This window comes from Salvelinus sp. IW2-2015, linkage group LG31 (genome assembly GCF_002910315.2).
Source record: "Salvelinus sp. IW2-2015 linkage group LG31, ASM291031v2, whole genome shotgun sequence".
NCBI classification, from domain to species: Eukaryota; Metazoa; Chordata; class Actinopteri; order Salmoniformes; family Salmonidae; genus Salvelinus; species Salvelinus sp. IW2-2015.
Genome location: NC_036870.1, coordinates 10,674,646 through 10,689,469, shown reverse-complemented (window position 1 = coordinate 10,689,469; position 14,824 = coordinate 10,674,646). Strand labels below are relative to the sequence as shown.

At 43.1% G+C, this 14,824-nt stretch overlaps 1 protein-coding gene across 2 annotated transcripts in view; it reads right to left on the bottom strand.

Moving 5' to 3' along the window:
• LOC111955947 (F-actin-uncapping protein LRRC16A) overlaps nt 1-14,557 on the bottom strand; it is a 40,199-nt gene extending 25,642 nt beyond the window's left edge. Inside the window, exons 1-4 of one of the 2 annotated variants that reach the window (XM_070436310.1) lie at nt 14,453-14,557; nt 14,074-14,295; nt 8,936-9,033; nt 5,400-5,450 (exon numbers count right to left, since the gene is read on the bottom strand). In XM_070436310.1, coding sequence (XP_070292411.1) covers nt 5,400-5,450; nt 8,936-9,033; nt 14,074-14,113 — 189 coding nt within the window. In that variant the 5' untranslated portion in view covers nt 14,114-14,295; nt 14,453-14,557. Of the gene's footprint in view, nt 1-5,399; nt 5,451-8,935; nt 9,034-14,073; nt 14,296-14,452 lie in introns of those variants that run through there. The other variant, XM_070436311.1, reaches the window with a different exon arrangement.
• Nucleotides 14,558-14,824: the final 267 nt, after the last annotated feature.

The following is a 14,824-nucleotide window of genomic DNA, read 5'->3' as shown; positions in this document are numbered from 1 at the left end:
GGACCTTGTGAAGATGCTGGAGGAAACGGGTACAAAAGTATCTATATCCACAGTAAAACGAGTCCTATATCGACATAACCTGAAAGGCCGCTCAGCAAGGAAGAAGCCACTGCTCCAAAACCACCATAAAAAAAGCCAGATTACAGTTTGCAATTGTACATGAGGACAAAGATCGTACTTTTGGAGAAATGTCCTCTGGTCTGATGAAACAAAAATAGAACTGTTTGGCCATAAAACCATCGTTATGTTGTTTGGAGAAAAAGGGGGAAGCTTGCAAGCCGAAGCACACCATCCCAACCGTGAAGCACCATCATGTTGTGGGGTGCTTTGCTGCAGGAGAGACTGGTGCACTTCACAAATAGATGGCATCATGAGGCAGGTAAATTATGTGGATATATTGAAGAACATCTCAAGACATCAGTCAGGAAGTTAAAGCTTGGTCGCAAATGGGTCTTCCAAATGGACAATGACCCTAAGCATACTTCCAAAGTTATGGCTTAAGGACAACAAAGTCAAGGTATTGAGGTGGCCATCACAAAGCCCTGACCTCAATCCTATAGAAGATTTGTAGGCAGAACTGAAAAAGCGTGTGCGAGCAATGAGGCTACAAACCTGACTCAGTTACACCAGCTCTGTCAGAGAAATGGGCCAAATTCACCGAACTTATTGTGAGAAGCTTGTGGAAGGCTATCCGAAACGTTTGACCAAATACTAATTGAGTGTATGTAAACTTCTGACCCACTAGGAATGTGATGAAAGAAAAAAAGCTGACATAAATCATTCTCTCCACTGTTATTCTGACATTTCACATTCTAAAAATCACGTGGTGATCCTAACTGACATAAGACAGGGAATTTTTACTAGGATTAAATGTCAGGAATTGTGGAAAAACTGAGTTTAAATGTATTTGGCTAAGATGTATGTAAACTTCCGACTTCAACTGTACATACATACACACACATACATACAGTGGGCAAAAAAGATTTAGTCAGCCACCAATAATGCAAGTTCTCCCACTTAAAATATGAGAGAGGCCTGTAATTTTTCATCATAGGTACACTTCAACTATGACAGACAAAATGAGAAAGAAAAAAATCCAGAGAAATCACATTGTAGGATTTCTAATGAATTATTTGCAAATTATGTGGAAAAATAAGTATTGGTCACCTACAAACAAGCAAGATTCTGGCTCTCACAGACCTTAACTTCTTCTTTAAGAGGCTCCTCTGTCCTCCACTCGTACCTGTATTAATGGCCACTGTTTGAATTGTGTCAGTATAAAAGACACCTGTCCACAACCTCAAACAGTCACACTCCAAACTCCACTATGGCCAAGACCAAAGAGCTGTCAAAGGACACCAGAAAACAAAATAGTAGACCTGCACCAGCCTGGAAGACTGAATCTGCAATAGGTAAGCAGCTTGGTTTGAAGAAATCAACTGTGGAGCAATTATTAGAAATGGAAGACATACAAGACCACTGATAATCTCCCTCGATCTGGGGCTCCATGCAAGATCTCACCCGTGGGGTCAAAATGATCACAAGAAACGGTGAGCAAAATCCCAACCACACGGGGACCTAGTGAATGACCTGCAGAGACTGGACCAAAGTAACAAAGCCTACCATCAGTAAACCACTACGCCGCCAGGGACTCAAATCATGCAGTGCCAGACGTGTCCCCCTGCTTAAGCCAGTACATATCCAGGCCCGTCTGAAGTTTGCTAGAGAGCATTTGGATGATCCAGAAGAAGATTGGGAGAATGTCAATGGTCAGATGAAACCAAAATATAATTTTTGGTAAAAACTCAACTCGTCGTGTTTGGAGGACAAAGAATGCTGAGTTGCATCCAAAGAACACCATACCTACTGTGAACATGGGGGTGGAAACACCATGCTTTGGGGCTGTTTTTCTGCAAAGGGACCAGGACGACTGATCCGTGTAAAGGAAAGAATGAATGGGGCCCATGTATCGTGAGATTTGAGTGAAAACCTCCTTCCATCAGCAAGGGCATTGAAGATGAAACGTGGCTGGGTCTTTCAGCATGACAATGATCCCAAAAATACGCCCGGGCAACGAAGGAGTGGCTTCGTAAGAAGCATTTCAAGGTCCTGGAGGCCTAGCCAGTCTCCATATCTCCACCCATAGAAAATCTTTGGAGGAGTTGAAAGTCCGTGTTGCCCAGCAACAGCCCCAAAACATCACTGCTCTAGGAGATCTGCATGGAGGAATGGGCCAAAATACCAGCAACAGTGTGTGAAGACTTACAGAAAACGTTTGACCTCTGTCATTGCCAACAAGGGTATATAACAAAGTATTGAGATAAACTTTTGTTATTGACCAAATACTTACTTTCCACCATAATTTGCAAATAAATTCATTAAAAATCCTACAATGTGATTTTCTGGATTTATTTTTCTCATTTTGTCTGTCATAGTTGAAGTGTACCTATGATGAAAATTACAGGCGTCTCTCATCTTTTTAAGTGGGAGAACTTGCACAATTGGTGGCTGACTAAATACTGTTTTGCCCCACGTGTACACACACCACACACACACACACACACACACACGTTCAAAAGTTTGGGTCACTTAAAGATGTCCTTGTTTAATTTTTTTTTTTTTAAAGTCCATTAAAATAACATCAAAACAAACTGTTTTTCTGATCAATTTGATGTCATTTTAAAAATGTGCAAAAAAAAAAGTGCTTTTCTTTCAAAAAGACGATTTCTAAGTGACCCAAACTTTTCAACGATAGTGTAATACATACATACATATTTTTTTAAACTAGGCAAATCAGTTAAGAACAAAATCTAGTTACTTGACAGCCTACCCTGGCCAAACCTGGACGACGCTGGGCCAATTGTGCGCCACCCTATGGGACTCCCAATCACGGCCGGATGTGATACAGCCTGGATTCGAACCAGGGACTGTAGTGACACCTCTTGCACTGAGATGCAGTGCCTTAGACCGCTGTGCCACTCGAGAGCCCTATTAGTGTTTTATTTTTCTTAAATGTTTTACAAATGTTCAAATTTTTCTTCCCCTTTGACATTACTGAGCATTTTGTGTAGATCGTTGACAAAACAATGAGAATCAAATCCATTTGAATCCCACAAAATGTGGGAAAAAGTCAAGGGGTGTGAATACTTTCTGAAGTCACTATATTTGCAAATCACCCCATTCATAAAATGCGCAGTTACTGGTATTCATTAACCAGTACATTACCGCCCGGAACAAGTGAGCAGGTCCCACCATATGCCATGACATTTGATATTTCTACCCACAATGCAGCTGTGAACACACAGCCTGAAGGAAAGAAAAACAGTCAATACTTATAAAAACCTAAACCTTTAGGGAGAAAAAGATCTGCAGGGACTTGCTCCTTGGGCCAGCCACTCTACCAGAAAGAATTCCAGAAGKGGTCCTCGAAAACAAGCTGGGGCACGCCCGGAGATTGACTAACCAAACATTCCCAAGGAGGACCATCTGGGATGACTGGGGGCCGTAGGAAGACAGTCAGTCTAATTAAGTTCTCAATACATCCAGACAGAAGTCATCCCATACTCAAACCTCTACTTTCTATGTGTTGTAATGGAGTGAATTTCCTGTCCGTCATCTTCATTACATTATTAGACCGCACATAAAAGGGAGTAACAGTGACTGCAGTGATTTCAACTTCACAATAAAAAATAAAACAATTGTCCTTTAGTAATATTAGTATTAACAAATGTAGCACKATGCAGTACACTGGTAAACTAATCTTCAAACTACTGTAGTACGAAGATACACTACATGACCAAAAGTCGAACATCTCATTCCAAAATCCTCCTCTCTTCTGGGAAGGCTTTCCACTAGATGTTGGAACATTGCTGCGGGGACTTGCTTCCATTCAGCCACAAGAGCATTAGTGAGGTCGGGTATTGATGTTGGGCGATTAGGCCTGGCTCGCAGTTGACTTTCCAATTCATCCCAAAGGTGTTTGATGGGGTTGAGGTCAGGGTTCTGTGCAGTGCAGCCAAGTTCTTCCACACCGATCTCGACAAACCATTTCTGTATGGACCTTGCTTTCTGCACYGGGGCATTGTCATGCTGAAACAGGAAAGGCCCTTCCCCAAACTGTTGCTACAAAGTTGGAGGCACTGAATCATCTAGAATGTCATTGTACGCTGTAGAGTTTATTATACATTTTTGTTACTTTTTTCCCCCAATTTCGTGGTATCCAATTTGTAGTTACAGTCTTGTCTCTTCGCTGCAACTCCGGTACYGACTCAGGAGAGGCGAAGGTCGAGAGCCGTGCGTCCTCCGAAACACAACCCAACCAAGCCGCACTGCTTCTTGACACAATACCCACTTAACCCGGAAGCCAGCAGCACCAATGTGTCAGAGGAAACACCGTGCKCCTGGTGACCGTGTCAGCGTGCACTGCGCCCAGCCCGCCACAGGGGTTGCTAGTGAGCGATGGGACAAGGACATCCCTGCAGGCCAAACCCTCCCCTAACCCGGACGACGCTGGGCCAATTGTACGCCGCCCCATGGGTCTCCCGGTTGCGGCCGGCTGCGACAGAGCCCAACTCGAACCCAGAACCTCTAGGGGCACTAGACCACTGCGCCACTCGGGAGGCCCCACTGTGTAGAGTTAAGATTTCCCTTCACTTGAACTAAGGGCCTAGCCCGAACCATAAAAAACAGCCCCAGACAACTTTCCTCCTCCACCAAAGTCTACAGTTGGCACTATGCATCGAGCCACGTAGCGTTCTCCTTGCATCCGCCAAACCCAGATTCAGCCGACGCTTGGCATTGCGCATGGTGATCTTAGGTTTGTTTGTGGCTGCTCAGCCATGGAAACCCATTTCATGAAGCTCCCGACGAACAGTTCTTGTGCTGACATTGCTTCCAGAGGCAGTTTGGAACTTGGTAGCGAGTGTTGCAACTAAGGACAGACGGTTTTTAAGGGCTACACGCTTCAGCACTCGGCGGTCACGCTGTGAGCTTGTGTGGCCTACCACTTCGCGGCTTAGCCGTTGTTGCTCCTAGACGTTTCCTCACAATAACAGCACTTACATTGACCGGGCAGCCTAGCAGGGCAGACATTTGACAAACTGACTTGTTGGAAAGGTGACATCCTGCAACGGTGCCACGTTGAAAGTCACTGAGCTCTTCAGTGAGGCCATTCTACTACCAATGTTTGTCTATGGAGATTGCATGGCTGTGTGCTCGATTTTTACACCTGTCAGCAACGGGTGTGGCTGAAATAACTGAATCCACTCATTTGAAAGGTTTTCCAATACATTTGTATACATAGTGCATTTGATTCATAGGAAGATCAAGATATACAATAGCACACACAATCAAACACACACACAGTGTCTCATGTGCATGTACTCACTCTCACTTCTTACCTTGGTGGGGACCCTCACAGTAAGCAGAAAGCCCCGATGGGATGCCAAAGCCTGTAGAGGAGACGACAGATCAGAGAGACTAACGGAAGTCAACAACTGTACTGTACAAAAATAAACCCAACACGCAACAATTTTAAAGATTTTACTGCGTTACAGTTCATAGAAGGAAAGCAGTCATATTAAATAATTCATTAGGCTCTAATCTATGAATTTCACATGACTGGGTAAGGGAGCAGCCATGAGTGGGGGAGCCAGGCCCAGCCAATCAGAATTTGTTTCCCCCACAAAGGGCTTTATTACAGACAGAAATAGTCTCTGCACCCCTCAGACGATCCCGCAGATGGAAGAAGCCGGGATGTGATCCGGGCTGGCTTGGATACACGGTGTGTGCGGTGTTAGCCGTTTGCAGTACTGCCAAATTCTCAAAACAATGTTGGAGGCAGCTTGGGAACAGCTCTGTTGACATTTCTGCAGTCAGCATGCCAATTGCACGCTCCCTTCAAACTTGAGTAAATTGTGGCATTGGTTGACTTAGCCATTGGTTAAAATAGTTTACCTTTGTTGTACCACAATTATAATATTCTATTTGAGATAAAATATGGCACTTTTTAGAGTGGCCTTTTGTCCTCAGCACAAGGTGCACCTGTGTAATGATCATGCTGTTTAATCAACTTCTTGATATGCCACACCTGTCAGGTTGATGGATTATCTTGGCAAAGGAGAAATGCTCACTAACAGGATGTAAAACAAATTTGTGCAGAACACTTGAGAAATTTGTGCATATGGAACATTTCTGGGATCTTTTTCAGCTCATGAAATATGGGACCAACACTTTACATGTTGCGTTTATATTTTTGTTCAGTGTAGGTTGATTTGGGCCCAAATCAAACTTGACAAAGTTACTAATCCGTTCCACCAGCGGTTTACAGCTGTTATTGGTATGGAAGGAACATGCTCCCGAGTGGCGCAGCGGTCTAAAGCAAGGCACTGCATCTCAGTGCAAGAGGCATCACTACAGTCCCTGGTTCGAATCCAGGCTGTATCACATCCGGCCGTGATTGGGAGTCCCATAGGGCGGCGCACAATTGGCCCAGCGTCATCCAGGTTTGGCCGGGGTAGGCCGTCATTGTGAATAAGTATTTGTTCTTAACTGACTTGCCTAGTTAAATAAAAAAATATATATATACAACATGTGGGGCAAAGGTTTAGAGGTTTGCAGTGAAATTGTGTTATGAACATTGTTTAACGTCTTTGCTTTCATTTATCTGTTTTAAACCTTTCCATTCTCAACGACACAGGTGCAAACTCAATTGTAAATCGCACAGTAGTAGCTAATTAATTTCGATTTAAAAAGTGACATGTAATAGTACCATGGTGAGTACAGATGAATACACAGTTATAGCTGGAAGGACAAAGAGAGAAAACTGACTGTGGATCAGATAGCTGTGGTATGTGTTTTTTTTTTTTGGAGTGAGGTCACTCTTCAAGGCCAAATATGAGCATCAACCAATGGCTAAGTCAACCAATGGCTGGGTGTGAGACAGGAGACCCCGCCCCTCTCTGCTCTGGACAATCTGTTCCTGCATTTTATTTTATAGTATCTCAGGTGTAAAAAGAGGGGAAGGGGTATTGTATGTTCACACACACAGAAACAGAGAGACATTTCACAATCCCATAATAGTTCCTACAGGTAAAGCCCACTTATCCATTGTGTCTTACGGATAGACTGCTTAACCAAATTTTGACTACTGAGTCTCTACTCTAGCAAGGCCTAGGAATGTGCCAATGTGGTGGGCTGTATTTATCAGTGTCTGATGCTCTCAGTCAGTGCCCTGTGGGGAAGTGTTCTGTCAAGTCAAGAAAGGAGACAATGGAGACAGTGAACATAAATACCACCATATTGTGGAACTTTACAAAGAAAATAGGGGCCCCAGAATCTACAGTGTGTCCAATAGGGGCCCCAGAATCTACAGTGTGTCCAATAGGGGCCCCAGAACCTACAGTGTGTCCAATAGGGSCCCCAGAACCTACAGTGTGTCCAATAGGGGCCCCAGAACCTACAGTGTGTCCAATAGGGGCCCCAGAACCTACAGTGTGTCCAATAGGGGCCCCAGAACCTACAGTGTGTCCAATAGGGGCCCCAGAACCTACAGTGTGTCCAATAGGGGCCCCAGAACCTACAGTGTGTCCAATAGGGGCCCCAGAACCTACAGTGTGTCCAATAGGGGCCCCAGAACCTACAGTGTGTCCAATAGGGCCCCAGAACCTACAGTGTGTAGAGGAAGGACAACTAAGGAAGGACAACTTTCCTGAAAATGACATGCTTTCAAATGTGATGTGGAAAAATGTGTACCATTTCATGAGTTAAGGACGGGTATTTAAAGTAACGGGTCAATTAGATCTTCATTAAATTATGTGTCAACATTTATCTTTTTATGAACTAGGAAATACATACTGTAGGTAATTCAGAGTATCTCCCTAAGCTAGTCAGCTGCACACACACACACACACACACACAGGGGGTTTAGAGACATGCAGTTACATGAAACAAGATCGGCCCATATCCAATAGTAGGCCCACTCCTACACCACCTTATCCATTGTTCTTCCTCTTACACAATAATACACAGAGGGCTCAAATGTCTTTTGAAAGTTGGGTCTGAGGCTTTTCATGTCTTTGCTGGCCCAGGGCTTAGAGGAAAGTGTAACTGATGATGAAGTTGCTGAGTATGAGGTAAAACTGAATAGCCTCTGTATACAGGGCTGTGTTCATTAGGCCATGCAATGGAAAACGTTTTACAATGGACAATTAAAYTTTGGTAAGTGTCCTTMGGTATCTTGAAAGACACACACCAAAATGTTTTATTATTATTGGACAAGTCCAGTTAGTCCCTCCCCGTTTCAGTCTGTTTTCTTCCATTCAATGCCTAATAAACACAGCCCAGGGTTAAAGAAGAAGCAACACCATATAAAGAAGTTTGTTTGGAAAATGTCTGTTCTTCCTTGATCCTCCAGAAATGGGTTTGATGGAGGCAACTGGTATTCCAATTGAAACCCAATAAGTTTTGGCTACCTTTTGAAGGGGATCTGAGGCTGCTAATAAAATTAAGACAGTTGCGGAGGGTCACATTTTAAATGTTACAATATAACATTCAACTTTCAAAATCTATTACTCTGCATACAACGCAACAAGAATATTACTCAGCAGACAACAAATGGTTTCAGMAAGTCAATACATTTCGGTCTGTCAAGTACGCAGAAAGTGGTGAGGCTGTGTTTCAAACTTTCTATTGTCAACCAGTCGACTGCAGGCTTCCTGTTATACGAATGAGGCACAGGAACAAGGTTTTGCTGAGAAGCATGTGAACCTTGAGAGAATGAGGAAAATGACAAACACTGGGGTGCTCGGAAAGACAAGTTGATTTTCTCCTAAATAAAAGGGTWGTGTTGTGTCTGCACATTTAAGGCTACATTTAAGGAACTGCACAATGAGAAACCAATTATATGAGTGCCAAGAAAGCAAGCCTGATGTCTTACCAGGACTCGGTTCTCCAGTTTGTCACCTTTGACCTCCAGTTTCACCCTCTTCTTCAGGGTGAGCTTGATCTTCCCTCCCACGGCAWCTCTTACACTCTCTAGGAGGAACATTGGGAAGATTAGCACTGATACGAGTATGCTATCGTTTCATCTAGTGCATGTGCAGGGCTTGYATTATTGGAGGCCTTTACAATTCWAAACATAACCCATGTATGCCTGGCCTGGGACATCATGAAGAACAGAATAAGAACATTTGCTGAAATTCTTTTTGARAGGAAAACAACCCAACTTGGGATACATTTTGCCTGCTTTGGGGTGTTCTTCAAACAGTTGTTGCATCAAGTGTGGACCTAATGTCAGCTTTGTAACCACCACACTCGGAATCTTCATAAGTAGTCAAAATACCACACATTCCATAGGCAGTGGGTTTCCCCCTGGCCATATGGCAGTGTCAGGGTGGTTAGTAATTCAACATTGGTGCACTTTTTCTCCCATCTAGTAGCAGTCAGTGTAATATTATTGCTTAATTTCATGCCAAACACAGCTTTTGTTAGCTTCCGGCCTCTTACAGTTTTCATGACTTGTCAAATTTATATTAAGAGGGAGCCGGCYGTCTGTTTTGGTGAGTCACTTCTAATTTGTGTAGTCTTGTTTTTCATGGAATCCTGGCAAGAGTGGGGGAAACTCTTGAGATCAATCTGGAACTCTCCACTCTCTGGACAACTGAGATCAAAACATTTACAGAGGGAGATTTCCAAATGTGGCCCAGACTGCTTTGAACAACATCTATTTATGTATCCACAGTTCTCTGAAATAATTATTTCTGAAAACAGTTTGTTGCAGTTGTTATCGTTTTTGTGGTGGTTCCATAACTTTATCAGTGTACATTCTCAAAACAAAAATGATACATTTTGAAAGAACTGTGATGAAAAAAATTAACATGTCTGTTTAAGCTTGTTGTACTGCATGTCCTGGGTTTTACATAATATGACAATGGTCCATCCATACACTGGTCTATCCCTGTCTCTTATACACATCTAGATGTGTATAAGAGATTGTACTGCATGTCCTGGGTTTTACATAATATGACAATGGTCCATCCATACACTGGTCTATCCTAGAGGTGGCCCATTGAGTTGGTGCATTCAAGACAACTGGGAACTCTCAAATCATGACGTCAGTGATCTTCAGCTCGGAAAGTCAGGGCTCAAGAAAGAGGCCAGAGTTAGAATTCCGAATTGGATGACRGTTCAAAAKAAWWWTTCCCCAMTCGGAGCTCGTTTTTTCCCAGTTGTCTTTAACACACTGAAYTTAGACATTTCTAAGTTCCGAGTTGGTTTGAACGCAGCATTGGTTGTCATCCCACTTTGAGGGAATTCCGCAAGACACGCCTCCAGTTCTTCTCCCAAACTTTGTGTACAGAAGAAGTATGTGGGTATAGAGTACGAGTCATTATACCCATAAACCCTAGCGGTCAAACACAGAAATGMTTTCAACGGTTTTTCCACCATTTGTTTTTCCTATAGGGGATTTTGTTTTGTGTAGGCTTACCCTGGTGTGATGTTTTGATAACCGTCTAAATTTCTCTAGGACAAGGTGACTTATCATTTGGAAAGTATTCAGACGCCTTCCTTTTCCCCACATTTTGTTACATTACAGCCTTATTCTAAAATGGATTAAAAAAGAAAAAAATGTCCTTATCAATCGACACACAATACCCCCAAATGACAAAGTAAAACATGTTATTTTTATACATTTTGGCAAATTGTCCACCTGTGGTAAATTTAACAGATTGGATTTAATTTGAAAAGYCACACACCTGTCTACAGTATATACTGTGAGGTCCCACAGTTGACAGTGCATGTCAGAGCAAAAGCCAAGCTATAAGGTCGAAGGAATTGTCTATAGAGCTCAGAGACAGGATTGTGTTGAGGCACACATCTGGGGAAAAGGTACCCAAACATTTCTGCAGCATTGAAGGTCCCCAAGAACACAGTGGCCTCCGTCATGCTTAAATGGAAGAAGTTTGGAACCACCAAGACTCTTTCTGGAGCTGGCCGCCCAGCCAAACTGAGCAATCAGGGGAAAAGGGCCTTGGTCAGGGAGGTGACCAAGAACCCAATGGTCACTCAGACAGAGCGCCAGCACTCCACCAATCAGGCCTTTATGGTAAAGTGGCCAGACGGAAGCCACTCTTCAGTAAAAGGCACATGACAGCCTGCTTGGTTTGCCAAAAGGCACCTAAAAGGACTCTCAGACCATGAGAAACAAGATTCTCTGGTTTGATGAAACCAAGATTGAACTCTTTGGCCTGAATGCCAAGCGTCATGTCTGGAGGAAACCAGGCACCATCCCTACGGTGAAGCATGGTGGTGGCAGAATCATGCTGTGGGGATGTTATGCTGTGGGGACACTAATCAGGATTGAGGGAAAGATGAACGGAGCAAAGTACAGATGATGAAGTCCTGAGCACTCTGGAGCAGGTTCTCAGACTGGGGCGAAAGTTCACCTTCCAACAAGACAAGGACCCTAGGCACATAGCAAAGACAATGCAGTACAACGCAGGAGTGGCTTTGGGKCAAGTCTCTGAATGTCCTTGAGTGGCCCAGCCAGAGCCCGGACTTGAACATCTCTAGAGAGACCTGAAAATAGCTGTGCAGCGATGCTCCCCATCTAACCTGACAGAGCTTGAGAGGATCTGCAGAGAAGGGAGAAACTCTCCAAATACAGGTGTGCCAAGCTTGTAGTGTCATACCCAAGAAGACTCAAGGCTGTAATRGCTGCCAAAGATGCTTCAACAAAATACTGAGTAAACAGTCTGAATACTTGTGTAAATATGATGTGATAGTTTTTTAAAATACCAAATACCTGTTTTTGCTTTGTCAATGTGTGTAGATTGATGAGGATTTTTAAAAATCCATTTTAGAATAAGGCTGTAACATAACAAAATGTGGAAAAAGTCAAAGGGTCTGAATACTTTCTGAATGCACTGTATTCACCTATATTTAACCCCCCCCCCTAAAAAATGAAATTCTAATTAGCTGCTAATGTGGCTATCATAAAGAAATACAAATGCCCTGATGATCTGGATGAGACTGCTGAATTGAGGCAAAGGTAAGAATCTCTGGATGAATTATCTAATGTCAGCRAAATGCATACTGAACAAAAATAAACACAACATGCAACAATTTCAGTTGCAGTTCATATAAGGACATCAGTCAAWTTAAATACATTCCTTAGACCCTAATCAATGGATTTCACATGACTGGGAKTACAGATATGCATAGTTGGTCACCGATACCTTAAGAAAAAAAGGTAGGGGCGTGGATCAGAAAACCAGTCAGTATCTGGTGTGACCACCATTTGCCTCATGCAGAGTGACATACCTCCTTCGTGTAACAGTATTAACTTTAGTCCGTCCCCTCGCCCCGACCCMGGRYCAAACCAGGGACCCTCTGCACACATCAACAACAYTCACCCACGAAGCATCGTTACCCATCGRTCCACAAAAGCCACGGCCCTTGCAGAGCAAGGGGAACCACTACTTCAAGGTCTCAGAGCAAGTGACGTCACCGATTGAAAGGCTATTTGCYCGCACCACCGCTAACTAGCTAGCCATTTCACATCCGTTACATTCACATAGAGTTGACCAGGATGTTGATTGTGGTCTGTGGAATGTTCCCGAGTGTATAAGGCCCTGCATCAAAAGGCGTAACTGTAGTCCCTGGTTCGAATCCAGGCTGCATCACATCCGGCCATGATTGGGAGTCCCATAGGGCAGCACACAATTGGCCCAGCGTCATCCAGGTTTGGTCGAGGTAGGCCGTCATTGTGAATAAGAATTTGTTCTTAACTGACTTGCCTAGGTAATAAAGATTACACATGTTGTCCCACTCCTCTTCAATGGCTGTGCGAAGTTCCTGGGAACTGGAACACGCTGTCGTACACGTCGATCCAGAGCATCCCAAAATGTCTGGTGACAATGGGCCTCAGGATTTTGTCACYGTATCTCTGTGCATTCCAATTGCCCTAGATAAAATGCAATTGTGTTCGTTGTCCGTAGCTTATTCCTGCCCATACCATAACCCACCGGCCACCATGGGGCACTCTGTTCAAAACGTTGACATCGGCAAACTGCTCACCCACATGACACCACACATGTGGGCATATGGTTGTGAGGCACACAGTTGGACGTACTGCAAATACTCTAAAATGACGTTGGAGGCACTTATGGTAGAGAATTGAACAATAAATTCTCTGGCAAGAGCTATGGTGGACATTCCTGCAGTCAATATGGCAATTGCACACTCCTCAGTTTTGTCCCTGTGTGACAAAACTGCACATTTTAGAGTGGCCTTTTCTTGTCCCCAGCAAAAGGTGCACCTGTGTAATGATCATGCCATTTAATCAGCTTCTTGATATCACACTTTTGAGGTGGATAGATTATCCTGGAGAAATGCTCACTAACAGGGACATAAACAAATGTGTGCACAATATTTAAGAGAAATAAGCTTTGTGATATATTGAACATTTCTGGAACTTTTATTTTTCAGCTCATGAAACATGGAACCAACACTTTACATGCTGCGTTTATATTTTTGTTCAGTGTATAATGAATAATCGGTCACATTTATTTTAGATCATGCGTCAATCTATGAACTGTCTTGTGCAAGTTTTAAATTAACCATACCTGTTGTAAGGTGTCAACTGGAGATGATGTGCGGGAGCTTGCAGGGATTTGTAGTTRTGCATGATGTCTACTTTGATGCTAATTAGCATTTRCGAATCAGAGTAAATAGAGCTGAATATATTKATAAAAGTCAKCTTGCCTGAGAGAGATTTACATGGTTATGAAAATGTCACACCAGGGTAAGCCTACACAGCCCTTATTTTAAGTGCTTCTAAAATCCCCCGTGGGAAAAATGAATGSTGGAAAAACGATTGGAACCATTTCCCTGTTTGACCGCTAGGTTTTATGACACCTCCACTGTGGGGCTCTATCAGGTGCACCTCAAATTTGAGAYACAGTTGACACACGTTTTTCCAATAGTCATTAATCAATTTGAAATGAACAATTTCAATGCAAGAGTAGTCATTTTAGCCAAAATAAATAACATTACTGTTAAAACGTTTCTTACCCAGCAACTCGTTAGGAAACTCCGTATTTTCTTCAGTCATGTTTAAGAATTYGGAGAGTTGTGTAGAGTTAAAAAGGCACAACAACAAAGACTAAAGACATGGATTAAAATGTAATCCAGCGACGAGTAGCCTAGTCCAGGTTCTACTTTCTCCATTCATCCTCGAGTGCGTCAGAGCAATGCACCTTTATCGACCATCTCAACAGTCTTGGAGCTCAAGCTCTGAAATGAACGAATAAAATGACGAGGAAATTGAAGACACCATTTTTAAATGCTAAAACTAGCCCACTATGCGAGTCTGTTGCAGAAAAAAAGACACCGTTTTTAAATGCCAAGGATTAGCCTGCTCTGCGAGTCTGTTGCAGAAAGAAGCACATACATTCAGTCAACTCGTCGATGATCCCTCTCTCCCTCAAAAAAGGTAGGCTACTCAACGAAGTCAAGTAAGAAACATGTGACACCTGGTGGCATTATACAACATCTGTGTTACTGTGCAGGTAACAGTTAAAGGACCACTAAAGAGTAGGCAACCACAAATACAGTTAAATTGTTACAGTAGGTTAATAAAACAGCGGATTACTACTTCAACAACTTCCATCAATGGTTTATTACGTTTACGTCGGCAATAATGCTCAAAACACAATATATGACACACTGTCATATGCAGCCGACATTTAAATACAACTTCGAAGTTATAGGCTACAGTTGCAGGCTATACACAACGTTTGCCTCTTGGAGTGCTTTTTGTCCA